Source organism: Lynx canadensis, chromosome C1 (assembly GCF_007474595.2).
Source record: "Lynx canadensis isolate LIC74 chromosome C1, mLynCan4.pri.v2, whole genome shotgun sequence".
In the NCBI taxonomy this organism is placed as follows: Eukaryota; Metazoa; Chordata; class Mammalia; order Carnivora; family Felidae; genus Lynx; species Lynx canadensis.
In genome coordinates, this window is record NC_044310.1 from 103,380,069 (window position 1) to 103,405,634 (window position 25,566).

At 46.9% G+C, this 25,566-nt stretch overlaps 1 protein-coding gene across 6 annotated transcripts in view; it reads left to right on the top strand.

The window, feature by feature from the left end:
• The window catches only part of BCL9 (BCL9 transcription coactivator), an 84,800-nt gene that overhangs the window by 51,466 nt on the left and 7,768 nt on the right, over positions 1–25,566 (top strand). The window contains exons 1-7 of one of the 6 annotated variants that reach the window (XM_030324456.1): positions 8,475–8,577; positions 12,164–12,294; positions 14,424–14,515; positions 18,947–19,259; positions 20,472–20,788; positions 22,008–22,197; positions 23,085–23,238. In XM_030324456.1, coding sequence (XP_030180316.1) covers positions 19,207–19,259; positions 20,472–20,788; positions 22,008–22,197; positions 23,085–23,238 — 714 coding nt within the window. In that variant the 5' untranslated portion in view covers positions 8,475–8,577; positions 12,164–12,294; positions 14,424–14,515; positions 18,947–19,206. Of the gene's footprint in view, positions 1–8,474; positions 8,578–8,773; positions 12,295–14,423; positions 14,516–18,946; positions 19,260–20,471; positions 20,789–22,007; positions 22,198–23,084; positions 23,239–25,566 lie in introns of those variants that run through there. The other 5 variants (XM_030324457.1, XM_030324455.1, XM_030324458.1 and 2 more) reach the window with 5 other exon arrangements.

Consider the following 25,566-nt stretch of genomic DNA (forward strand, 5'->3'; position numbering starts at 1 on the left):
TAAGTGAGGTATTGAGGAGGTAACCTTCTCAGTGCTCCTAAAATCTCCCCCTAAAGCCAGTCCCATTGTGGATAATCCAGAGATGATGAAATGTAGTAATAACCAACATTTACTGGGGACTTACTATGTGCCAGGTACTAGTCCTACATGTCTACATGTGGGCGCTCATTTATTCCTCACGCTACCCTGGAGGAAAATATTAGCATCGCTCCACTTTATGAAAGAAAAGACGAAACCCTAGAGAGGTTAAGTAATTTTTCTAAGATCACACAACTCTCTGATGGTGGAATTCAACGCCGGGCAGTCTGATGGAGGGCCCCTCTACCCAGAAATGGCTCTGCTGAATCTTCAGTCTCCCCTTACAAGCATTCTAGGAAATCAGAAGAGCCAACTTTATGAGCAAGACTTAGACACCATCATCATCATCGTCATCCTCGTGGCAGCAGACAAGGTGTGGTGCCATTGTGCGAGGGTGCTGCATAGAATGTGGAGAAGACATTGATTTAGCCCCACTGAGGGTCTGAATCAACCTGCCTGCTGCCCCCTTTGGGTAGTCTCAAATGCCTCCACTTCCATGATGCATTTTTTGCTCATCTCACCCAGCCCCCGGATAATATATCTCCTCTGATTGCCATTTTACTTTTTGCCTCTGCTCTGCCACTTATTTATTACTTTCTATCTTGTATTGTGGTTATTTATATACACTGTCACACAGCTGAGCCGTTGCACATTGCTGAGTCCTTTGCTGGGCTGACTCCTACGCGTTCTTTGAGATTCTGCTCAGGTCTGGTTGCATTCCGTGACTCTCTTGTGTGGATTAGATGCCTCTCTTCTGTGTGCCCCGGACACCTGTTATTTATCCATTTCCTAGCATTTATTATACTTGATTATAAAGGTTCACTTGTCAGTATTCTTAACTAGATTGATCCCAGGTCCCAACATAAGGGGACTTGTCGTATACTTACTTGAATCTTTGGTGCGTTGCACAATACCTGGCACTTACTGAACCCTTCCCTCCCCCCTTTTTAAATGAATGAATCATCTGTATAAGTCTGATTAGACTTTGAGGACAAAATTTGATACCTGATTCATATTTGTGCGCCCCCACCCCACCAAGATGCCCAGCACTTAGTAGCTGCTCAGTAAATATAGCAATGACTAGGGGCGCCTGGGTGGCGCAGTCGGTTAAGCGTCCGACATCAGCCAGGTCACGATCTCGCGGTCCGTGAGTTCGAGCCCCGCGTCGGGCTCTGGGCTGATGGCTCGGAGCCTGGAGCCTGTTTCCGATTCTGTGTCTCCCTCTCTCTCTGCCCCTCCCCTGTTCATGCTCTGTCTCTCTCTGTCCCAAAAATAAATAAATAAAAAAAAAATATATAGCAATGACTAAATGATTGCAAAACACAGAAAGGTATATGATTTTGTTCTCCAGATATAGGGCAAGACTAGGAACTACCTTAAAAAGTACAGGGTGTTAAAAGTTTGCATATCCATGCTATGTTCTAAAATTGGAGATATAAACACCTCCTTCTATAATGGATGAGAAAGAAAAGAACATTTCTTTTTCTTCATTTTGAAGTTACTTGGTTAGTAAACTGTAGTCCAACATTCCATCAAACCCAGGTCCAGATGACTCTAAAGGCAATATTGTTCCTGTCACACCACACCATTGAGATCTTAGGGTAGAGGGGCCCTAGTTGGGCCCAGAAGAACCAGTAGGGCTGAGGTAATCAGACAGGAATAGACACTGCATGAACTGTAATATATATAAACAAGTCTTTTAGGAAGACCTATCTGGAAGGAGCGTGGAGAACTGACTGACAAGGGGAGAGGCTAGAGGCTGGAATGACTATTTGGAGGCTATTACAGCAGGCCCAAGTTGGGACCAGAAAACAAGAAATTGATTTAAGGAGGAATTTGTGGACACTGGTGACTGAGAAGAGATAGATGGATGGAGATTTTGAGTCAGGGTTACGCCAAAGTTTTGAGCATGAGTTAAAGATAGTAAATTCAGAGGTGAGACTTAATTTTGAAAGATGGTGAGTTTGTTTTTTGACATGTTGGGTTGATTGTAGATAGGCAGGCTGAGTAGACAGAAATGCGGGATTTAAGCTCAAAGGCCCTAGGATGTGTTGGTCCTCTGCAAAGGGGCAATGGCTGTAGTTAGAAGAGTGAGAGGGGCATCTTACGGAGACTTGGAGAGGGGAAAGATTAAAGAAGCAAGGACTTTAAGGAACATTCACAATTAGGAGACAAAAAGAGGAATTTAAATCAATAAAGGAGACAGACCTCTAGGTATCTATGTGAAGGAAGTGAAATCACTGTCTAAAGAGACAGCTGCACCACTAATTACAATAGCCAAGACATGGAAATGATCTAAGTGTCCATCAACGGATGAATGGATTAAAAAATGTGTTATATATGTACAGTGGTGTATTATTCAGCCATAAAAAAGAAAGAACCCTGCCATTTGCAAAAACATGTATGAAACTTGAGGGCATTATGCTGAGTAAAATAAATCAGAGAAAGAGAAATACTGTATGATCTCATTTATATGCAGAATCTAAAAAAAAAAAAACCCCAAACTTACAAGAACAGAACAGATTGGTGGTTACCAGAGGCAGGAAGTAGGTGGTCGGGGGGGAAATGGGTGAAGGTGTTCAAAAGGTACAAACTTCCAGTTGTAAGATGAATCAGTTCTGGGAATGTAGTGACTATAGTCAACAATACTGTATTGTATATTTGAAGTTGCTGAGAGAATAGATCTTAAAAGTTCTCATTACACACAAAAAAATTATAACTATGTGAGGTGATGGATGGTAACTACTCATAGTGTGGTAACCATCTCACAGTACATACATACATCAAAGTATGTTATTGTATACCTTAAACTTATACAATGTTATATGTCAATTACATCTCAATAAAATTGGGGGTGTGGTGGGGGAGACAAAATCAGAATGACATTCTATCTTGCGGTTCAAACTATAAGAGATTCAGAAAGGAAATGATATTCATTGGATGCTTTGGGCGATTAGGTTTGGCCATGTTGAAGAGAATTCTAGTAGAACGCTTGGGTTAATTACAGAGGAGGAAAATGGATGGTGAGAATATAGGTTACCCTTTGGATAAATTGCGAATAAAAAGAAAGGGGAAGAAGAGTGTTGGAGTAAGAAAGATTTTACTGAGATACTAAAGCAAAGGCGAAGTAGATGGAAGAGAAATAACCAAGTAAAAAACCCCTTTAGAGGTGGGGTGAGATGACAAGGTAGGTCTTGCAATGTAGGAGGAGTAGTGGATAAAATTTGGGATAATTGTTGCAGGAAGTGTTATAGGTGGTGATGACGATACATAGAAGAATTGCCGAGTAAATAGTAACAAAGTTCAGTTGAAGCTCTATCGCCTAAATGTTGGCTGGGACCCACTTTCTCGGTTTTGTGGGTTTTTTTCTAATAATGTCTGGCAGCCCAGGAGTGGAAACAAACATCTTAGATTAGGCATTTTCATTATTGGAACAATGGGTGGCCAGGCACTGCAGAAAGGCATCGTGGCACATGAGAGCAACCTGGATGCAAACCATGGAGCTGTGGTCCAGTTGCAGTTCCAGAGAAGCCAGGGAGAAGGTGATTGTGGGAAGTGGGAGGCCTCCAGCTCGGAAGGTGGAAACCCAGGAGAAATAAAATAGGTATATCTGAAGGGCAGCATTTCTAGAGATATGTCTGGGAGAAGAAAATGAAATGAAGTAGTAGAAATACTTAGAATTATTGCTGGGAAAGAGGTGAAGAACAAAATGAAACAGGAAATTAATGGCAATTAAAGAGGAAAAGCGTTGTGGGTCTATAATGGCAGATGTGAAGGACTGGAATGAAGATGAATAGATTTGGGGAGACATGATTGGAGCACCTAGAATATCCCACGTGTTTCTCGTTAAGCTATGATGGACTGTGGTCCAAAGACTGGGGAAGAAGATCAGCATTTATATTTTATTTTTTAAATGTTTATTTATTTATTTTTGAGAGAGAGAGAGGGAGAGAGAGAGAGAGAGTGCACAAGCAGGGGTGGGGAAGAGAGAGAGGGAGAGAGAGAGAGATTCCCACGCAGGCTCCACACTGTCAGCAGGGCTGACTCAGGCCTGACTCAGGGCTGGATCCCTGAGTGAGATCATGACCTGAGCCTAAATCAAGAGACTGGGCACTTAACCGATTGAGCCACCCAGGCACCCCGAGGATCAGCATTTATGTATCAGTCATTCGGGGCTCCGGAAGGAAATAGCAGGCTGAAAGTCACAAGGCTTGACCTTTAGATGGCAGACATGAGGTTAGGAGACACAACCACACAGGTCTGAGTACGAAAAATAAAAGGGAAACATCGATGGTAATTTTTCAAAGAATCTGAGCGTCACATCGCAGATCTGTCAGAGCTTTCACAGAGAGGATGCCTCTAATTCCCAGATTGTGGACAGCAGGTTTGTGGTGACAAAGAACAAGACCCACACTCACATTCAAGTGCCAATGGCCCCAGGTGGAGTGGCCAGAAGGAAGGAGGTGGGAATATTGATTTCTTCCTTACAAAAGAGACACTTAGCCCTAAGTTTTCCCAGTAGGGATGAAGCTCTGAGACTCCCCATTGACTTAAATGGACTGGTCAAAGCTGGGTTAGGGAGATTTGATTCTCCTTCATGGGCACCCTAGCAAAGAAATTGCCTGCTGGGTATTTTATTACAGCATTGGGCAGTAGACTACAAAGGTTAAGACACCATTCCATCCTAACCCTTCATTTTCAGTCACAAATGACTCTCTTGGTAGTATTCCTTTGGGGTTGAACCTTGCCTGTTTTGGTTTGGACAATGGAGTAGGTGAATCGGTAAGAAACAGTATAAACAGCAGGAAACTAGACAAACTGAGGGCTTTGACCAAGGCAAGAATTTGTTAGGGCCTCTGAAAGCCCTAGCACCAGCTGGCTGAGTGGGCTCAGCCTTTCTGAGTCTTACTTTCAACATCCCGAGGTAGAACTTCATGTTCTCTTCTACAATGATAAATATTAGTAGGCATGAACAACGCTTGGCAGTTAGAACAGTGCTGAAGAGTGTTGGACTTCAATTCTACTCCCTAAAAATGGGTAGAATCTTGGCAAGTCATTAAACGTCTGTGTCTTAGAATTCACCTCTGTAAAACAGAAGGGGGTTCTTTCCAACCTTAAAATTTCAGTCTAAGTTTATCAAGAGCTGGGGGAACAAAAACATTTTGAAAGCGGAATTTACAGGTAAAAAAAAAAAAAAAAAGACGGGAGTCAAACTTAAATAAAAGATACTGTGAATAGTTGAAGAACTAACAGGCCAAATTTATACCATCCATGTTTACATCAGAGTCAGTGCTTTATCATCATTATGAGAAGCAAATTTCAAAAAGGAAACAACAACAACAACAACAACAACAAACCCAGGTCTCTTCAGTGTCAAAAGCCTCAATTTTTAACATTGTTAACCATTTGGATTAAAAATGATTTATCTTAGAATTTCGAGAGGAGCAGAAATAGTTTGAAGCTTTTATTTATAGGATGCTTTTAAAAATGATTGCATCATCATCCATTAGTATTTATGTACATACAGCATGCTAGATCTCTATACAGAAAATAGAATTATTTCTCAAGTGAGATGGAAATGAATGGAAGTTAGAAAATTCAGAAGACAAAAATTCTAGTAAAATAAACTATTTGATAGAATAAATAATATTTTTAAATGCACTTCAATCCCATGTGCAATGCAGGTAATTTAACATTACTATGGAGACTCTAACCTTTCGATTTCATGACTTTTAGCACACGTTATTCTTAATATATTGCTCCGTTACCCTAGTGTTGCACATTTAGTATTCATTTACATTTTTCTTCTGGTTCAGTAAATAATTTGAATTTTGACACATAAAGTTAAGGGCGTAATGCCTAGTGAAACGGTTAAGACTTTTTTGTATGTATTATTGTTATAGTGAGCTTGACTTTGAATAGAAATGATCAGGCCTGGAACACCCCACCCAGGAGCTTATTTTAGTAATGGTTTTCTCTTACAGGTACCTTCTGTAAATCCCTTCTTTCCACCTACATTTGCAATCCCAAATGTTTCTTGTGTATTCCTGGTTTTAGCTGTCTTTTCACAAGTGCATACCTTACTTTTCCCCCCTGTCTTCTTTTTATAGAGGTTCTCACCTACCTCCAAAACTTGACAGAAAAGCATTTTAATTGTTTCTCATTTGGAATCCTTCAATTGATCTTAGCTTTGTATTGTTTTTTTTTTAATTTTTTTAACGTTTATTTATTTTTGAGACAGAGAGAGACAGAGCATGAACGGGGGAGGGTCAGAGAGAGGGGGAGACACAGAATCCGAAACAGGCTCCAGGCTCTGAGCTGTCAGCACGGAGCCTGACGCGGGGCTCGAACTCACAGACCGCGATATCATGACCTGAGCCAAAGTCAGCCGCTTAACCGACTGAGCCCCCAGGCTCCCCAGCTTTGTATTGTTTAAACATACTATTGTCTTTTTTTTCTTTATTTACATCCTTAGTCATAATGGAAGACAAAGAGAAAACATCTTGCTATGAAAAAACAGGTTTTCAAAGGATCTAGGCTGGGGAGACACGGAATAGAAACTTACATGGCCACCCAAGACTTCTAAGTGGTTTCCAAAGCTTCGTCATTCAGGGTTCTCCTTTACAACCAGCACCATTAGTTAAAAGATTGCCCCAGGGTAGGTTTCCTACTTTGTAGACAGGGAAACTGACTACAGAATTAAGCATCCTGGTTAAAACTATGGGTGGTAGAAGCAAAAACAGAAGAAAATTTATCTATTTCTCTTGGCCATGTTGCCCCTCTTTCTTCAGGGAGACTAGGCAGTACATTGTAACATAGGCAGTCTTCACTTAACTGATTCAGAAAGGCTGTAGGGCCAGTGCACGAAGTTGCAGAGAAACATCTTAGACCAAGATTCTACAAAGCACAAATACAGAGATGTAACAACAGTGTGTTCCCGGGAGGACTGTGGAGTAGACGTGTCTGTAATAACAGTTGGTCACGGCAGCAATGAGGGCCACAAAGATAAAACAGGAGTAGCCTTAATCTGAGCTTTATTCAGCAACATGCGCTCACCAGGATGCCGTCATTTTTCCTTCTGAGAAAAAGTGCAATCTAAGGGGTTACCTTCCCACTCCACAGGGGACAGTGCCGGGATGCCTGGGCTTCGAGCCCTCCAAAGCACAGGCCTCCCGAAAAATCAGGGGAGGGATAGTTGTGAAGCCATTCGAGGATCTGGGCATTAAGTCCTCTAGGGCACCAGGTTGCGACGCGCGAGCGGGGCTGGGCTGGGCTGGGCCGGACCGGACGTGGAAGGAGAGACCCGGCACCAGCCATCGCGTCTGCAGGACCCGGGCGAGAGTCGGCTTTGGAGAGGGTGGGGGAGAGTGCAACCCCAAGAGGGGCCTGCTCCCCTGGGAGGGGAGAAAGCAGGCAACCGCTAATGCAGTGCACAGATTGAGAGGTGAAGACGCGGGACCTGCGCTAGTGGCATCCTGGAGGTGTGAGGGGGTCGCCTTGAAGACTGACGACTAGGCCGGGACCAGGGCAGCAGGGAAGAGTGAGGGAAAGACCCCTTCCTTTGGCAGCTTCCAATTCGTTTCTGTCAAAGATGGCCAAATTCCACGCTGCCCTGCCCCCCTCCGTGCCTTTACTGGTCCCCTGGGGTTGCTCCCCGGTGCTGCAGCAGGCTGTGGGGAGGTCCGGGTGAGTGTGTGCGCGCGGAGGACGGCTCGGGGAAAGAAGAGACCCTCCCCGGCCGCACCTCCCACCCCACCGGCCCTTGGGGAGGTGCTTTCAGTTGAGAAACAGGGCTCTGCCGCTTTAAGGTGGGGAGTAGGCGTCACCTCTGGCCGGGTGACGAACCGGGGCGGGGACCCCGTGGGCGTGCCCATGCAAAACAGGAGGTGGTGCTGGCGGTGGGCGGTCCCATAGTAAAATATTCCGGGGAGGGGCGGGGTCGAGGAGGCGAGGCTACTTGGTGGGCGGGGCGCTGGAGGCGGTGCCTCTCCGGGAAGGCCGGGGAAGGGGAGGAGGAAGCGGCCGGGTTGGTACCATCGCGCGCGTTCCGGGAGGGGGAACAAGTGACATTCCCTTGGAGGGGGGCGGGCCCTTCCCGGCGGCGGGCCCAGCGCCGAGGCGGGGAGGGGCAGTCCCCAGTCCCCCGCCGGGCGGGACGCCGGGGCCGGGGGAGGGGGCACTTCTCCGCTCGCGTCCGAGGCGGGGCCGGCGGTACCTTTCGTGGCGCGGTGCGGCTGGGGGAGGGCCGAGGGGAGGGGGAAGGGGCGGGACCGGGAGGGGGGAGCCGGAAAGGGGGAGGCGCCGGCGGACAATGGAGCCTATGTGTGCCTGCGGGAGTGGGACGGCGCCGCCGCCGCCGCTGCCGCCGCCGGGGGGAGACGCTGCGCCGCCGCTGCCGCTGGCCCCGGCCCCGGCCCCCCGGGGCTGAGAGCCGCCCCGGACCGAAACCTCCTCCCCTACTCCGCTCCTCCTCTCCCCTCCCCCACTCCCGCCTCGGGGGTAAGTGGCACCTCGGGGGGGAGGGGGAGGGGAAGGGCCGGAGTCGGGGGTGTGGGGGGGCCGGGTCCGCGTGTTTTGAGCCGGTTTGGGGGCAGGGGTGGCCACAGCCGCGAAGAGCCGTAGGGGTTGGGGGGGGAGGGGAGAAAAGGGGCGGGGGTCGAGGTTGCGGATTTAGTGAGTTGAGTCTGGAGAAACCTGTGGGGGAGGAGGGGGGTCGTCCTTTGCCCACCGCTCACTGAGCAGTGGGAAGAGACCGCGGCATCTCTCGATTTTTTAGAGGTTGTGTCCCAAGCAGTGCTTGGAGAGGCTGAACGAGGAGATGGGACGGTCCCAAGGTCCGGGGATGGAGGGGCTTTGGAGGGGGGAGATGGAGAGCTAAATAAGGGAATTCGGGTTGAGTTTGGTGGGGTCTGTAAGACCCCGGAGGTGGATAGAGAGGTAAAGGGGACTTTGCAGGCCAGTGACTTGTTGAAGGGTGAGGGGAAGTGAAAGCTAAGAAGCATGTATGAGTAGTAAAGGGCTCCAGTAGGTGAGGTGGTGATGTCTAGGTCACTGAGTCATTGTGGGGGTCGTGGACACAACAGTGATTTCCAAAGTGGGGCCCTAGCCATTGACCTTTGAAAGTTGCAAAGACTATTAAGATGTCACTGGTTAGTGTTGGGTGAGCCTGGTGAAATGGAGATATCCTAAGGAGAACAACAGCAGGGTTGGTTATTATGTTCAGAGGGAAGGGCCCAGAGGCCTGTAATATTGTCGCTGGGGGCCTTACCTGGTGGCTCCCAAGCCTGAAGGAGGAGGCCTCAAATCTGTCCTCCAAGGGCCCCCTGGTCTGTGATAAAGAGGAAGGACTTAGAGCCTAAATTCTAGTCCAGTTAGGGACGAATAAAGTTACTGGACAAGGTAGAGAAATAGGCATAAGTATCTCTTGGTGGAGAGAGACTCTAAGGTGGGATGGAATTGGTGCAAAGTTAGTCTTTGGTTAAGGCAAACATGGATTGCTCCCTGGCCGTGACTTCAGTGATTTGGTGATTTGGTGGCTGTATAAAGAGATACATTTTGATCAGTGATGTGTGGTGGATAACTAGCATTTGAAATATTCAAGAATTAAGTGTTGATTCTTAGACCAGAGATTTGGACTCTTGTGCACAGAGCACAAAATGATGAGTCCGAAGTAGCAGATAGGAAGGATGAGTAGTAAAATAGTTGAGAGGTAGGGCCTGGGAGGGGCAAAAGGTTATGGGCGGGTAACAGTCATGTGTGAGTTTGACTCTTCATGGAGATTGTGCAACATGATTGCCCTGTTGATTTTGGTTTTTTGTCTTGGTACTAGTGGTTCGGGATTTTAGCAAGAGATTAATGCTACTGTGAATAACGTTTTGGTCCTAAGTACAAATGTAAGAAAGACATGCTTACTAACTATGGAAAAAAGACCCAAGCTATTAAAGACAGAGATGAGTTCATGAAAGGACAAGTTAGTTGATGTAAGGATGCTTTGAAGAATGAGGATTCCAGTAATAGGTGGTTTGAATAAAAAGAGAAAATCTAAGGCAAAGTTGGGGCTGGGGTGACATCTCACAGTTTTGGGACCTAGGATCTATGATTGAACCATTAGAATGCTATTTTGTAGTAACAGTGTTGAATGTTAGATGATAATAGTTCCACAAGATATGGTAGGTTGGTAAGGAGGTCATTGACTAAAAGGTGAAGGAACGATTCCACACTGGTCTCTTCTTAGAAGGCAAGTTGTATGTAACTTGGCTTTTGAGCTCAGGATCCCTGACCTCGATTTTTAGATGACTAACATAGGTGAAAAAGTACTTATGCACATTAGAATTTGTTCTATGGGATATTTGCCCCATAGCCTTCAGAAGTGTCTGCTGCTGTGAATCAAAAGAAAATGCTCTCTGGCTTATAGGGGGGAAAACGTACAGAAGTTTCACAAGCATTATAACCAACTAAATTATTTGATCATGGTGACTTGGGATGGTGGTTAGAGCCATGAACTTGGAATCAGGAAGCTGGCTTCCCATTGACTTCTGTGACTTTGAACCAATCTCTCATATTTATTCTCCAGTTTTCCCATTGATGAAGTGGGGATCCCACTGCCCTGACCACTCATAACACATTGCATTGCTTAACAAGTGAATGCCTATCTGTAAACTGCTTTGAACACTTCTGAGAATGAGAGATGATGTAGCCCAACTTTTTTTCTCACTTCTAAAAGACTGCTCTCTCAGGAACAGACCACTTTCAGCTTTTGTAACAATCATGGCAGCATAGTTGATCAAGGAACAAAAAGGAGTACCTTATGCATCTGTCTTGTTCTATCATCTGGGTTTTGGTTTCCTACTGATTTTTTGAAAGGTGATACCTCTTCTCCATTTACGAGGAAGTTAGAGTGATGACAATCGGAGAGTGTAAGGAGAGGTCCCCATGGAGAGTAGGAATGTACATGCTGTGAATGCTCACCTAGACTGATGTCTGCCCTGAATTTGTGTGATCTTGGACATGTTACTTGGCTTCATGGTGCCTTAATTTTCTTCAACTATGAAATATTGTTGGTGGAATAACTCACTTGTCCGTCTGCCTTGGTTGACTGCGCTGTTAGTCTATAGAAACTTTATTTGTCCCAGAGCAACTTTATTTGTTCCTAACCTCCTATGCCCCACATACGCCTTTGGCAGGCTAATGAAATATAGGACCTCTTTTGGGAACTGTGTTTTTAAAATGCATAAAATGAAACACATGGACTTACAAATGACATGGAAACAGTTATCAAAATGTTGATCAGTTATGATATAGTAATACATATGCTTCTTTCTAACACATTAAATAACAAAATGTAGCTGCAGGTCTAACCATACTGTAATTTTGAACTGGCGATGAGTAAATATTGTGTTGAAGTGTCTGCAGCAAGTATAATGTGACATGAAAATGTCCTGTGGTTTGTCTTGGTGACAGTCACAGGGTTGCTAATACTATCATGGGTCGTTACCTCCCTTCACAATTGAAGGCAGTGCTGACTTCTGCTGAAGAGGTGAGTGAGTACAAACGAAGATGGACGTTTCCCCCCAGTAAGTCCACAGCTGCCACCAAGTTTCTCCACAGACCCCATGTGAGGCAGCGGGTCCCAGGTTAAGGGCTCCTGCCCTAGACCAGCTGATTTTTGAAAATTAAATGATCTTATGGCCACTCGCAGTTAAAGCTTTGCAGTATTTTTTTGACATCTCCAAATCCAAGAGCGTAAAGAAGGTATGAAGTAAAAGTTCGTTTTGCAGCCTGTTGGTGACTATTCTTGCTTGTGGAGAAAAGTAGAAACGATGATTAGCATCAGGCTTTCACGTCTGGTGGATTTTGCTTTGCGAAACAGCCCCGTCTTCAGGGGGGCGGATTTGGGCTGTGCTGCTCCGTCTCCTTGCATTTTGAGTTTTAGTGGTTTGCCTTCATTCTCCATTTTTGACCTAATTATTTTCTCACTACTCCTTCCAAATACTCTGTTGGCCACAGAGCATTGGGGAATGGGTGGTTTTCTTTGCAGTTGGTGTGAATTGGGGTATGAACTTCTCCATTCTTCTCGTCCCTGTAGGACTCAATGTGGGACTAGCTGGTGTCACTCCACTTTGACCTAAAAATTCCCTTCTGTTTGGGAGGCAGAGCTCATTCTTGGAAAGTTCTTCCGTGTCCCAATGTAGAAGAGCAGATCGGACATCTCGAAAGGTAAAGAACCTGATGATGAACATGTAACTTCTGCGATTCACTCTGAGTATTTTAGAGTTTTGTTTCTGTTTCTGTAGGGTCCCTTATACCTTCCACTTGTTCATTATTGTAACAGTTCCCAAGGCAAAGGTCATCAAGTCGAATGCAAGTCTAAACTGTAAGTGTAGTCACCTTATACTTTCCTGTGAGCAGGGACTTCTGCAATTGCTCACCTCATGGGAAAGGCAGGTGGGAAGACGTTAAACAGGTGTTTAGCGTGTCTTCATCGGTCTGTGTAAATACAAGCCAAAGGTAGCAAAACTTAAGCCCCAAGCTCATTATAATCCTTGGATCACTCAGTATTTATTGAGTTTCTCTTGGGCATCGGGTGCTGAGATGATGACCCTTTTTCTCAGGGGGCTCTGTGTCTCCACATAACAGGGATACAGTTTATAAGGTGTAATAGTGTTGTGACTATGACGCTGAAGGGCCACAGAGGACATGCCTAGGGATAGCTGGGAATCAAGGAGAATTTCACAAAGAAGGGACATCTGTGCTGACATTTTACTTTGGGTGGCCATCATTCCAAATGATAGTTGAAGTTCATTTTTGAATGTTTACATTTTGCCAAGACTCTTTAGTTTGGTAGAAGTGTTTATTTGCTTGCCTAAGGTTTGTTGGCCTGCAGGGCACTAGAGGCATTTTGACCCTTCGAGTATGAAAACACAACGTTAGTATTTTGTGTGGACCAAGATTTTTTGCACATGCCTATCGCCTAGTTGTCTTTCCCCCACATGTTGGAGAGAGAGTGTTTCTTCCTGTTGTGTACTCTTTCTGCAAGGAAGCCTGTTAGGAGTTGGCATGCCAGAAGTCAAGAATGAGCTAGGAATGGAATCCTGCGGCCTTTTCGTTCCACATTCTAAGTTTGATACTCTGCCTTTTATGGAGCAGTGGTCATAGTGTAGAAATGAAATTTGTTAAACATGACATAGTTGTAATAAACTTGACTTCTTAGAGCAGGAAAGTGGGAAAGGATCATTGGAGGAATGGAAATTGGTATTGTAGAGGTGGTTCTGAGTTTGGTCAGATTAACTTGTGAATTTCTTTACAACATTGTGACCACCTTGTAGAGTCTCCTTTTAAAGATTCCGAGGTAGTGTGGCCTTAGAACAGGCTGGAACTTGGTTCTTCCTTGCAATTTCAGAACTATAAAATCTGGGCAAAGGGGGGAGGCTCAGGGTTCTAATTCTGTTTTACAAGGACTCACACTGGAAATTGTCCTGCTTGACCAGTAGCTTGTTTTATTGACTTACCTAGCTCAAGTCAATGTAGCCTTGTGCCACAGTAGGCACTCAGTCAGAGGAAATCATCTGGCCAGGTTGTTTGGCCCCAAGTTCTCCCGAAAGTATGTGAACCGTGCTTGCCGAACGCTTGTGATGCAGAACCCGGTTGAGAAGGGGGAGGACTGTGCTGCGTCGCTCTGTGCCTTTGGCATCATGTCTCCAGTTGTGTGTCTCCCGCCTTCCCAGCCAGCTCTCACTTCTCCCTAATAACAAGGACTGGACAGAAGCAAAAATGGGAGCGGTGTTTTTCTCCTACCAAATGCCCAGAAATTTAAAAAATAGAAACATTGATTTTATTTGCTCTTAGTATTTCACCAGTCACTGAAAATAAAACGTGCAGTTGGGGAAGAGGCAGAGTCCCAAGGCCTAGGGCCTTGAGATGTCTGTAGATTGGATAACACACTCTTTAAAAAATTGGAAGTTGATTCCCTTTACCTGGGAGGTGACAACAGCCTCTCAACCTAGTATTCTAGAATAAATAGGAAATCTGTTCTTCTCTTAAGGTGTTCAGTGACAACACGATATAGTGGATTTTTAAAAGAAATCCATTTAGGGGCACCTGGGTGGCTCAGTCAGTTAGCATCTGACTTCGGCTCAGGTCATGATCTCACAGTTTGTGAGTTCGAGCCCCGCGTCGGGTTCTGTGCTGACAGCTCAGAGCCCGGAGCCTGTTTTGGATTCTGTGTCCCCCTCTCTCTCTGCCCCTCCCCCACTTGTGCTCTGTCTCTCGCTCTCAGAAATAAATAAATGTAAAAAAAAATTTTTTTTTTAATCCATTTAGAAGTTTTTTTCTTCATCCTCATCCAGGTGAGGGTCACCTTTGAGAAAGGGGTTCCCGGACTCCCCCGGCTCCTCACCTCCAGGATGAGCACTGCGGTATCGTGACCCTTGGGGTTTCGGTGAGTAGCCTGATGGATGGTGGCACTAGAGAAGCTGGCTGGCTTAGAAAGATGATCTTGGGGAAAAACTTCGGCTTTTGTTCAACAGATATTTTTTGAGCAGACACCACATGCTGGGTGCTGTAGTAAGCACTGGGAACACAGAGGTGACCAAACAAATCACCCTTGACCCCTGCCTTCCCTTTCTGAAGAAGAAATCCCGAAGCCGAGATTTCAGGCATTCGGCAAAAATATTCAGACTCCATACGGAGGGTTGTGGTGAGGGAGAGACGTGTCGGGAATGACTCCCGTGTTTCCGGCAAGAACCGACTGGGTGGACGAAAGTGCCATTGACCACAGTGTGGAAGACTGAGGGGCAGGTGCGTCGGGGAGGGGTGAAGAGTTCCTCTCCCATCTAGGGAGACGTCAAGGTGATGGCTGCATGTGCAGGTCTGCGGGGCGCCAGCTGAGCTGGAGATGGGAAATTGGGAGTCATTGGCTCCGAGAGAGCTTACAGAGTGGGGAGAGAAGAGTGCCGAGGAGCTCTGAGGAGCTCTGAGTCGTAGAGGCTGAGTGGAGAAGGGGCTGGCACAGGGCGCAGGTGGAGAGCGACTGGGGAGGCAGGAGGGAAACCAAGGAAGTGTGGCGGCCTGGAAACCGAGAGGGGAGAGTTCCAAGAAGGAGGTGATCAGCTGGCAGACTAAGAGGTGGAGTCCGATGAGGTTACAAAAGTGGCCAGTGGTGACCTTAACCAAAACAGTGGTTTCTGTGATGCGGGTGGGGGTGGGGGTGGGGGGTGGAAGTCAGTTTAAAATGGATAAAGGGTGAACGGCAAGTAAGGAAGGGAAAACCACGTGTCTTGTCAACTCTGTGGAGAGACTTGGCTCTGAGAGGGACTAACAACATGCCTTGTTTTCCTGTAATTTTTTGGTCTCTGTTCAACGCTGGAAGACATACCACGTGTCTGCGTGGTGGCTGGAAGCACGCAGCAGATAGCGGGGAAGACCCAAGGAGAGAGAGAGAGAGAGAGAGAGAGAGAGAGAGAGAGAGAGAGCGCTCGTGGAAAGCTGGAAGGGATGGGGTCTAGACCGCCTGTGGCGGGACTGACCTTTGAGGAAAAGTGGGCTATTTTCTCTGTTTCGATGATAGAGAAGAAGGAGGGGGTGGGCACCGTGAAAACAGGTTTGCAGACTTGGTGGTGAGGACGACGTCACGTCCTGCCTGGTGACTTCTTTTCTCCTTGTTAAGTCCTGGGCAGGACCGTGCCCTGAGAGAGGGGAGGGCAGGGTGGAAGGGGACAGTTGAAGAGGAACAAGATATGCCATTGGGCAGGATAAGCGAGTGAGCTTGCTAGACAGTGATGGTCGCCGTAGTACCAGTTAACCCAGAGGCTGATACTGTGCCGCCAAGCGCTGTCTTCCGGGCGCTAGCTCACCTTGTCCACCAAGTCCCCATCTTGACAGTGATGAAGAGCACAGCCGGGGGCCTGGCCGAATGCCAGCTCTCCCACTTACTAGAGTATGACTAACTCGCATATGACTAACTCACGTATGACCCAACTCGCTCCGGCGAACGGCTAAACGTTTCAGAGCCTCAGTTTCCTCACCTCTCAAACAGGTGGGGGTACCTGCCTCCCGGCGCTGTGGTCAGTGACTTAATATGTACAGGCCTTGCCTGAAAGAGTGCCTGATACCTCGTTAGGAAGAATTTTAAATATGAGCTAAGAAGAAAAGGGAGAAGCATTGAATGAATAGATCTTCAAGTTGGAAGCCTGAGTTCTGTTGGAGGAAAAAGTCTCTCTGTGGCTGTAATGAATCATCTTCTGTGGAAGACCTTTTCCAGTCCTTAAAATGACAGCTGAGCACCAGCCTGCAAATGTAGGCCCCCAAGAGCCAAATTGTAGTCTTTGGAACTATATGATGAGACACTTGGTGGATTCTTTTGCCGGGCTAAGGCTAGGGTGACTGACTTCAACTACTCCCCTGGCTCATCCAGGGGTTTTGAAAACCCGGGATTTTGTTCCCCGTCAGTCAGGGAGTCCACATGCCTGCTTCAGCCTTCATGCTGTCTCTCCGCCCGTAAGGTCATGGTGAGGAGGTGGCTTCAATGAAGAGTAGGGTCGGGGAGAACCGATTGCAAACCTGGGAAGAAGCCATGCACACCGTTCACATGTGCTCCCTCCATTCACCTGTAAAATGCCCATCCATCAAGGCTGAGAAACTCGTGAGAATAAGAAACTGTCTTTAGGAGTACTTTGAAGATAAAAGTGTTGTGTGCTCACAGTATTATTATCAGAAATCATCTTTGCTACCAGTTCATCAGAAATGCCTGGCAGACTGGGGCACCTGGGTGGCTCAGTCGGTTAAGCGACTTCGGCTCAGGTCATGATCTTGCAGTTCCGGAGTTCGAGCCCCGCATCAGGCTCTGTGCTGACAGCTCAGAGCCTGGAACCTGCTTCGGATCCTGTTGTCTCCCTCTCTCTCTGCCTCTCCCCCACTTACACTCTGTTTCTCTCTTTCAAACATAAATCAACATTTAAAAAAATATTTTTTTAAAGATAGGCCTGGCAGATTGAGGCGATTTGATATTTGTAATATGTTTTGAGTTCCTTTGGAGAAAGTGTACCACAAATGCCAGATGTTTCTGTTCTGGGAGAAGCAGACGGAGTATGTCACTGAGGGTCCGATCACATCTTAGTACATCATGCTGAGTATTATAGACAAGCCAAAGAACTTGAAAACAAGATTCTTGTCTTCAAAGAACATAGTCTTTCTTCATAAGGAGATAAAACATACACATAGGACTATTCAGTATGACATATGATTGAGTGCTAGAATGTGTGATGCAGACAGAAAGTACCAGAAGTTACAGAAGGGGACTATTTGGTGGTAACTACTTTTCTGTTCCTGAGGTAAATGTTTTCTGATGGCTTTGTCCATGCAAGATTCAGTAGCTACTTGTATGTTACCAGGGATTCCTGATGTTTAGTGAGAGGTTACAAAATGGTTTATGATTATGTATGTCAGACTTGACAACCACGATCAATTTTATAGTTCAGACTGAAAAAAAAAAAAAAGCTGAAGGTGGTGGGGGCTAAAAGTACAACCTTAAATACCATCAAGACCAAAATGTTTTTTTGGGATGTTTTTCCCCCCGGGGGTCGGCATAGAAAACATTCCATACCATTTTCTTCTAGTTTTTCCTGACTTCATCATTTAAAAAGAAAAAAAAAAAAAAAGTAATTGTGTGCACTGAGAACTTCCATAAATTCCTTTTAGCGTCTCAGGTAAAATAGCTGAGACTATTGCAGATTTCCAAAGGAAGGCATGGATGTTTAACCCTTGACCGTGATCAGACTCGGCGCCAAAACCTGTAACAACTCCCAATCTCCAGTCCGGTTCTGGAGTCCCACAAAGTGTGTGTAAGTGGTAACACCCGAGGTACTTCTGCCTCCCTGTGATTCTTCAGCCACGAGTCCCGCATCTTACATCCTTCTATCTCAGTCCCGGGCCCCTTCGCCAAGCTATCAGAAGTCCCGCCAAGCTATCAGAAGAGAGTAGAGGGGACAGCGGTTACCCGAAAACCATATTGGAACTGCCCTGGAAGGATCAGTGACTGAAAGTGGGTTTTGGTTGTCCCTGAACTAGTCCGGGCATCCTGAAGTAAAGGGCGTTCTCATTTGCTCTCTGGCTAGGTTTGGGAATATTTTCTTGACCTTTATGCTTCAAATTAGCCTTGCAAATTGGCTCAAAAACTATCTTAGCTTCCAAAGATGTTCTTTTACCTTCAGTATGATGGATCATTCCCATGCTTAGCCATGCCTACGGTCCCTGTCATTAAACAGCGAGAACTCCAGACACATCCTTGGCATAATTTAATAGAAAGATCGTGGAAGTCAGGGGGCAGAACTGATTGTATTTGGTATTGGCTCAGCAGCCGATCTCAGAAGGACCTCCTCCAATGTCTCCCTACCCTGAGGTCCCGAGAATATAAACAGATTAATTTGTTTCGTGGTTTGAAATCGGGATGGGTTTGCTACATTTCAGTGCCGTTGTCTGCCATCAGAGGCGAAACACCGGATAGTTGCTATGGATTTGGGAGTACCCTGTGGTTTCAAAGCATTGTTTTGAAAAGAGCAGATAAACCTGCGTTTTGGGTGGGTTTGTATCTGGAAGTGGAGAAACGTAAGGGAGAATATATGGCTGAAGATGAAATGTTTTTCTTGTGTGCTTGCCGACGCCCGGTACATGATACTTGGTGGGAGGCCCGTGTGCTTGGCAGAGAGTCCTGTCACTCTCTAGCTGCCTTCTCGCCAGAGCATGAACACCGCTCCCCCTTTGGCCCTGTTGGAAGCCCAGGAGTGATGTAGCCGCCGCGTCTAGTTGGCTAGACTGTAACCTTGATCCTGTTGTAAGGGTGTTTTATGTCTTTCTGGGTGGCCTTTTCCCATAGTGTGCCCTGGAGATGCGAGATTTTCCTTTGGCAGCAGGAGGCACACACCCAGAGGATGCCGGAGCTGCAAGGGGAAAGGACCCACTTCCACAGCAGAGAAAAGCAAAGAGGAAAAAGGCATACAGGTGGCCAGCGCTGAGGGCCGCGCCCAGCAAGCCGCCGGCCGCCGCCACTGCCCTCAGCAGCTGTCTGTGCTGCAGCCCGAGAGGAACTCGGTGAGCCCATCCCTGTTTGTGACTGCACGCTCAGGATTTCAATCAATGCATTCCAGTAACCCCAAAGTGAGGAACTCTCCATCAGGAAACACACAGAGGTAAGGGCTAGAGCCTGCCCGGCTGCCCCCTGGGGGTGTCGCAGGTGGACCATGAACACTCCTTGAGGGAACGGTGTGTTTGGATTGGACGCAGATGAGACTCGAGTGGGGAAAAGAGGAGAAAACAGAATAATAAAGGGCTATAGTGCCATCGGGCTTTCTGTTAGAGACGTCCGTTGGTGTTCTTCCGCCCATTGTTCTCCGACCGTGCCTCTCCACCCCCGCCCCCTCCCCAAAGCGCAAAGGAGAGGACCTTAGAGTTCACCCAGCACCATGTGCTAACCTTGGCGAGTGAGGAAGCCAAGGTCTGGAATGGTGAGGAGGCCTGAGATCCTAGGACTAAAACACCAGCCCTGGACTGGACTCCCGCTGTGAAGCTTTCTCCTCTGTTCCACAGTACTTAAATTGAAACTTTTTTTTCTCTGTTTTGAGAGAGAGACAGAGAGAGCACAAGCAGGGGAGAGGCGGGGGGTGGGGTGGGGGGATCCGAGAGGGAATCCCAAGCAGGCTCCACTCTGTCAGCACAGAGCCCGACACAGGGCTCGACTCACCAACTGTGAGATCGTGACCTGAGCCAAAACCGAGAGTCGGACACTCAACTGACTGAGCCACCCGGGGGCCCCTTAAATGGATATTTGAAAGAACTTTTTCCACATCCCTTGGGGCACTGGTTAGCATATCTGCTCTGGCGTGCGATACTGCTTGTTTGAGGGACTCGTGTCTGGCAGGGTTTCCCTAACCTGCCATTCAGCAGCGGGTTTCCTCGTGTACTCTCCGGGTCTTGCTCGTATTTTCCAGCAGGGAAGCTAGGCTCTCGTTACAGCTGTTCCTTGTCATCAGCCAGGGGGTGGGTAGTATTTTGATCTTAACGATGCCTGTTTGTTTACTCTGAGCTAGTCTTAGTGTGAGAGTCACTTCTCTATGTACATAGAAACCATTGTCCTTTATTGACAGAAGCCCTAGAGATGGGTCCCCATGTGACTCTAGGGTTCCTGAGACCTGGCAGGCCACTCTGCCTGACCCTCCTCTCTGTCGATAGCTCCGAGATGAGAGTGGGGTTGGAGGGGGTGAGGAAGGAGCCGAAGTGAAAGGTGGGGTAGTTACTTAGTCCTCTGTGTCTCCTTGACCCGCTCCTAGAAACTGCTTCTTCCTGATTTGGGCTGCCCAGCTGTATCCGGCATCTGATCTCTCTTTATTATTTGTCTCTTTTAGTAGCCCTAAGTCAAAGCAGGAGGTGATGGTCCGTCCCCCTACAGTGATGTCCCCATCTGGAAACCCCCAGCTGGATTCCAAATTCTCCAATCAGGGTAAACAGGGGGGCTCAGCCAGCCAATCCCAGCCATCCCCCTGTGACTCCAAGAGTGGGGGCCATACCCCTAAAGCACCCCCTGGCCCAGGTGGGAGCATGGGGCTGAAGAATGGGGCTGGAAATGGTGCCAAGGGCAAGGGGAAAAGGGAGCGAAGTATTTCCGCCGACTCCTTTGATCAGAGAGATCCTGGGACTCCAAACGATGACTCTGACATTAAAGGTATGTCTATAAGATCTTTGAGACTCAGAGGGAAGTAGGTATTCCCGAGGGAAGGCCTCCGCCATTGCTGGATGCCGGAGAGCCTAATAGCAGCCGAGTGGGGAGAGTAGGTATCAGACTCAGGCGTTGTCACGGCTTATTAAGAGGGAACCATTTCTTCTCATTTTCCTGCTCACTGTGAAGAGCAGTGTGGAACCACTTTGTTGAGGAGCTCTTGCTCTTGATGATGCAGGTGTTCTGGGGGTTACAGTAGGACGTTCCGTGGTCCTAACCACGTTCTTATGGATGTGTCTGGCCTCTGTGCTATTTATACTCCAGAATCAAACCGGCAGCTCCAGCCTGTCGACCCCAGTGGCCCGCACTCGAGCAGTTTTCCTGGCGTCCCTTCCTTTTCTCTGTCAGATTCACCCTCTAAGACGTGGGTTTTGTGCTCTCTGGCTCCCACCTTGCCAGCGTTGTAGGCATGAGGGTTAGCGCTGGCACTAGTGTGGGCTTGTCCCGGCTGATTTCAGTGTGGCAGGATGAGTGGCTACGTTGGGGGAGACATAGGGGAGGCCCCACAGTGGAGCCAGCCAGGAGAAATGTGGGACCAATGGCTGTGGTTTTAATTGTTTTTCCTCCTAGTGTAAAACCAAAAATCCTAACTGTAGGCCAGAGCATGAAGTTAGCATTCCAGGAGAGGAAGTGTGAGCCCCCAACCCAAATTAGAGATGAAAACCTGGTGACTGTCCCCCGTCTTTCGTTCCTCCCTCGGGTGTTTGTGGGGAGGCCTGTCATGAGTGCCAGTGCTGTGCTGGGTGCTGGGGGGCCACGGTCAGCAAGACGGATGCAGCTGCTGTCCCCGAGGATGTGAGCACACCTAGACGGCACATCGTTAAATGATTACAATCAAATTGGACAAATGCTGAAATCAGAGAATGTGGGGGCTATGGGTTCAACCCACAGGGGCATCCAGTCCAAGAGGTTCCAAAAAGGTTTCCAGGAAGGAGGGATGTTTGCGCTGATATCTGAAGGATGCGCCCTAGAGAAGTAAGGAGGTGGGGGAGGAGTGCTTTGTAATTCATCATTTCGGGGCAAGTGTGTTAGAGTTTTTAAAATTAGAGGTCTCCTGTTAGCAAGGTGCCTCCTCCTTGAAATTCTCAAGGTGGGCTTGTGCTATATAAATGCTGGCAGAAGAAGTTTTATTCTCTCCATGACGCGGATCTTTTCATTCTTCTAGAATGTAATTCTGCTGACCACATAAAGTCCCAGGATTCCCAGCACACGCCACACTCGATGACCCCGTCAAATGCTACGGCCCCCAGGTCTTCCACCCCCTCCCATGGCCAGACTACTGCCCCAGAGCCCACACCTGCTCAGAAGACTCCCGCCAAAGTGGTGTATGTGTTTTCTACTGAGATGGCCAATAAGTAAGTTAATGGCTGTGTCTTGCTGTTGGCATGGCTTGTGTGTTTGGACACCTAAGTTCTTATTCCCACTGAGGACTACTCCTTCCCCCCTCCCCTGACTGTGTTATGATCACTTAAAGTTAACAGGACAGAAAGGGGTAAAGTAAAATAAAATATTAAACCTCCTTACCCTCTCTCCCCAGAGGCAACCACTAATGATACTTGGGCTTTCCTTCCAGAAGTTTTTTATGCTTGTAATATACATGTAGATCTTTTTTAAACATAAAAGAGATTAATTACACAATATACACTTTTCTGTGATTTAGCATCCTTTTTTAAATAACACAAGTAATACAGGTCTATCTTGGAATAATTAGAAAATATGAATAACTAAAAAGAAAAATTTGCCTGGAGTTCATAGAGATAACTACGGTGAACGTTTTGGTACCTATGTCTCTGGTGGATGGACCAGCAGATTTTTTACTTATTTAATTTATAAAAAATGTGACTGTACCTTGCATACATACAAAGTGAATTTTGACAGCCTTAGAGTATCATTAGGTATTGTGAGATTTCATATTCGTGGTTGGGATTTTGAACTAGGATTCCATAAAAACACACCTACCACAGGACATTGGTTTGAAGGAGAAAATCTCAGGTTTTTTACATGCCTCTTTTGAGATTTGCTAATGGCTGTCATTAGATTTCAGAAGTCTGGTGGTAAGTGATAGACACAGATAATGAAAACCCTGTGTTTCTCGATTCTTATTCAACATTTCTGGTGGCTGTCTACACGGAACCGCCTTCCTTCCCCTTGTACAAGTTCAGTCTGGGGTTAAAACGTTTTGGAATTACAGGTAGTGAAATAGAAGCACGTCCTAGCGTATGCGTCTCTTTCGTCTCTGCAGAGCTGCGGAAGCTGTGTTGAAGGGCCAGGTTGAAACTATCGTCACTTTCCACATCCAGAACATCTCTAACAGCAAGACAGAGCGAAGCACAGCCCCTCTGGTAGGCCATTCTGGAAGTGGAGTGTGGTTTAAAGGCTCTACAGCAGCTGTACAGGTGGGAGACGGTGAATGTCATTGGCAGGGAGGGTAGTCTTGATGGTGTAAGCTGCATTCTGGACACCTAGTCCTGGTGCTGTGTGGCTTCAGGCGGATCACACTGTACTGGCCTTTTATTTTTTCTTTTTTTTCTTTTTAATTTTTTTTAACATTCATTTTTGAGACAGAGAGAGACAGAGCATGAACGGGGGAAGGTCAGAGAGAGAGGGAGACCCAGAATCTGAAACAGGCTCCAGGCTCTGAGCTGTCAGCACAGAGCCCGACGTGGGGCTCGAACTCACAGACCGCGAGATCATGACCTGAGCCGAAGTCAGATGTCCAACCGACTGAGCCACCCAGGCGCCCCTGTACCGGCCTTTTCTATCAGCATGCTGGTATACTGATGGATTACTGGGAGAGAAAGACACAATAAAAAAGGAGTTATGTGGAGACTTAGATTTCCTTCATGTTAACTAACCATCTCTGGGAAAAGCTGACTTCAGACCCTGTGTATGGGACAGGTTTCTAAAAACTGACAAACGTTCTTGAGTTAGTTGCAGAACAGAAAAGGAATAACTAAAGCCACAGTCCTGGAGCACATGCTGATAATACCATAATTACAGTCTCAGTGACTTTCAGAATGATCCTCATGTATTTCAGAGTGAGAGGACCATTGAGTGCTTTTAATCGCTTGATATTTCCAAAATTATAATAAACGTTAGTCTGTTTCCTGTCTGGAACTTAAGTGCCTGCTGCAAACCACATTAGAAAAAGCATGCTATGGTTGCTTCAAGACAGCGTTCCAGATGGAACCAAAAGTTATTTCTTGGGACAGGTGTTGGCGAGTGCCGTGGGGACACTAAGAGGTTCCAGACACAGTCCCTGCTTTCAGGAAGCCTAAGATCTAGCGCTGGGTTGGGTCTTCGACATGGGAACAGTTAAGTGACATTAAATGACTGGAGTGGCAATTCAAGATAAAGTTTTCATCTATGTCGTTTATCAACGAAGCCCCTCTCTGTTGACATAGCAGAGCTTGGGCTTTGCTAGACTTAGAAAAGGCATTTCGCGCTGCTCATACATCTCTTCTAGTCAAGAAGGATAGAGGTGGACATACATAATATTTAAATTTATATATATATATGTTTTTTAATTGATACTTAAACCTTTTATACACATATATAATGTTTAAGATTTATATTATCTGGAATGCACAGGGTACGTTGTAGTGCAGACTAACATTTGATGGATTGGATGACAGATTGTACCAGTTTTCACCTCCACCTTCTCTGGTACTGAAATGAGTCGGAGAAGGAGCTGGAATTGGGAATAATCAGATTGCCGTTGCTCCAAATCTGAAATCGAAAGTGGCACTGAAGTGCTTCCTCTGTTCTGGTCACATGACAGAGTCCATGCCCACCCCCCAACAAACAAACAAAACCTGGCCACCAAAGGCAAACTTAAAATGGCACTGGAAGGAGGATGAAGGTGACCTCCGCGCTCCAGTGAGGGAGGCGGGGACATGGAAGACACTCGGAGCACACAGAGCCCTCGCAGGTTTAGCCAGCCTTCCCCGAACCGGTCTCTGTCTGCAGACATATGTGTGTGGCTACCTGCAAGGGAAACATTTACATACATATTCACAGAACGGGAACACCCGAGGATAGTCTTTGTGTTTATGCAACACAAACTGTTCCATGCGGAGATACACATGACGAGTCGTGTACAAATGTGCACACAGGGAACCATTCCAGAGAGTCAGTGGGGAGGCAGGGGTTTGGAAATGCAGGCTGGATTGAGTGAACAAGTAGGAGCGAATGAACATCAAAAAACGGATCATGCGGCTCCCTGGAGCCTGGCGAAAGATCCCTGAGCTGGGGTTTGTAGGCAGGGCCCTTCGGTTCTCCTCCAGTACCTCCCGCAGCACCAGGGTGTAGACCCAGGACACACACGTCCCTCTTCCAGGCACTAACAGCATCCTTGTCACCTATTGCAGGACTTAGTGTAGCTCTGGTACTTAATAAATAATAACGAGGCTATCATCCAGCCTATAGAAAGGGCGGTCTGCCGACTATTGGAAAGAACAGACCGAGAGACACCATGAGCTAGATAGCCTCAGATTTCTCCACGGACGCTTCCTGCCTGCGGATTATCTTACTACAGTTAATGTACAAATTCTTATCGAATATGGAATCAGTGATCACAAACTGAAAACAGAAACCAGAGATGTCAGGCCCCCTGGAAACTCAAGGAGAGGAGTACTTAGGTAGTCCCCCTGCCAGAGGAGACGCCGACACTGAGCGGCCTTCCCTGCTTCCTCCAGCTGGGAGAGTACAGAGCTGTCGGTGAC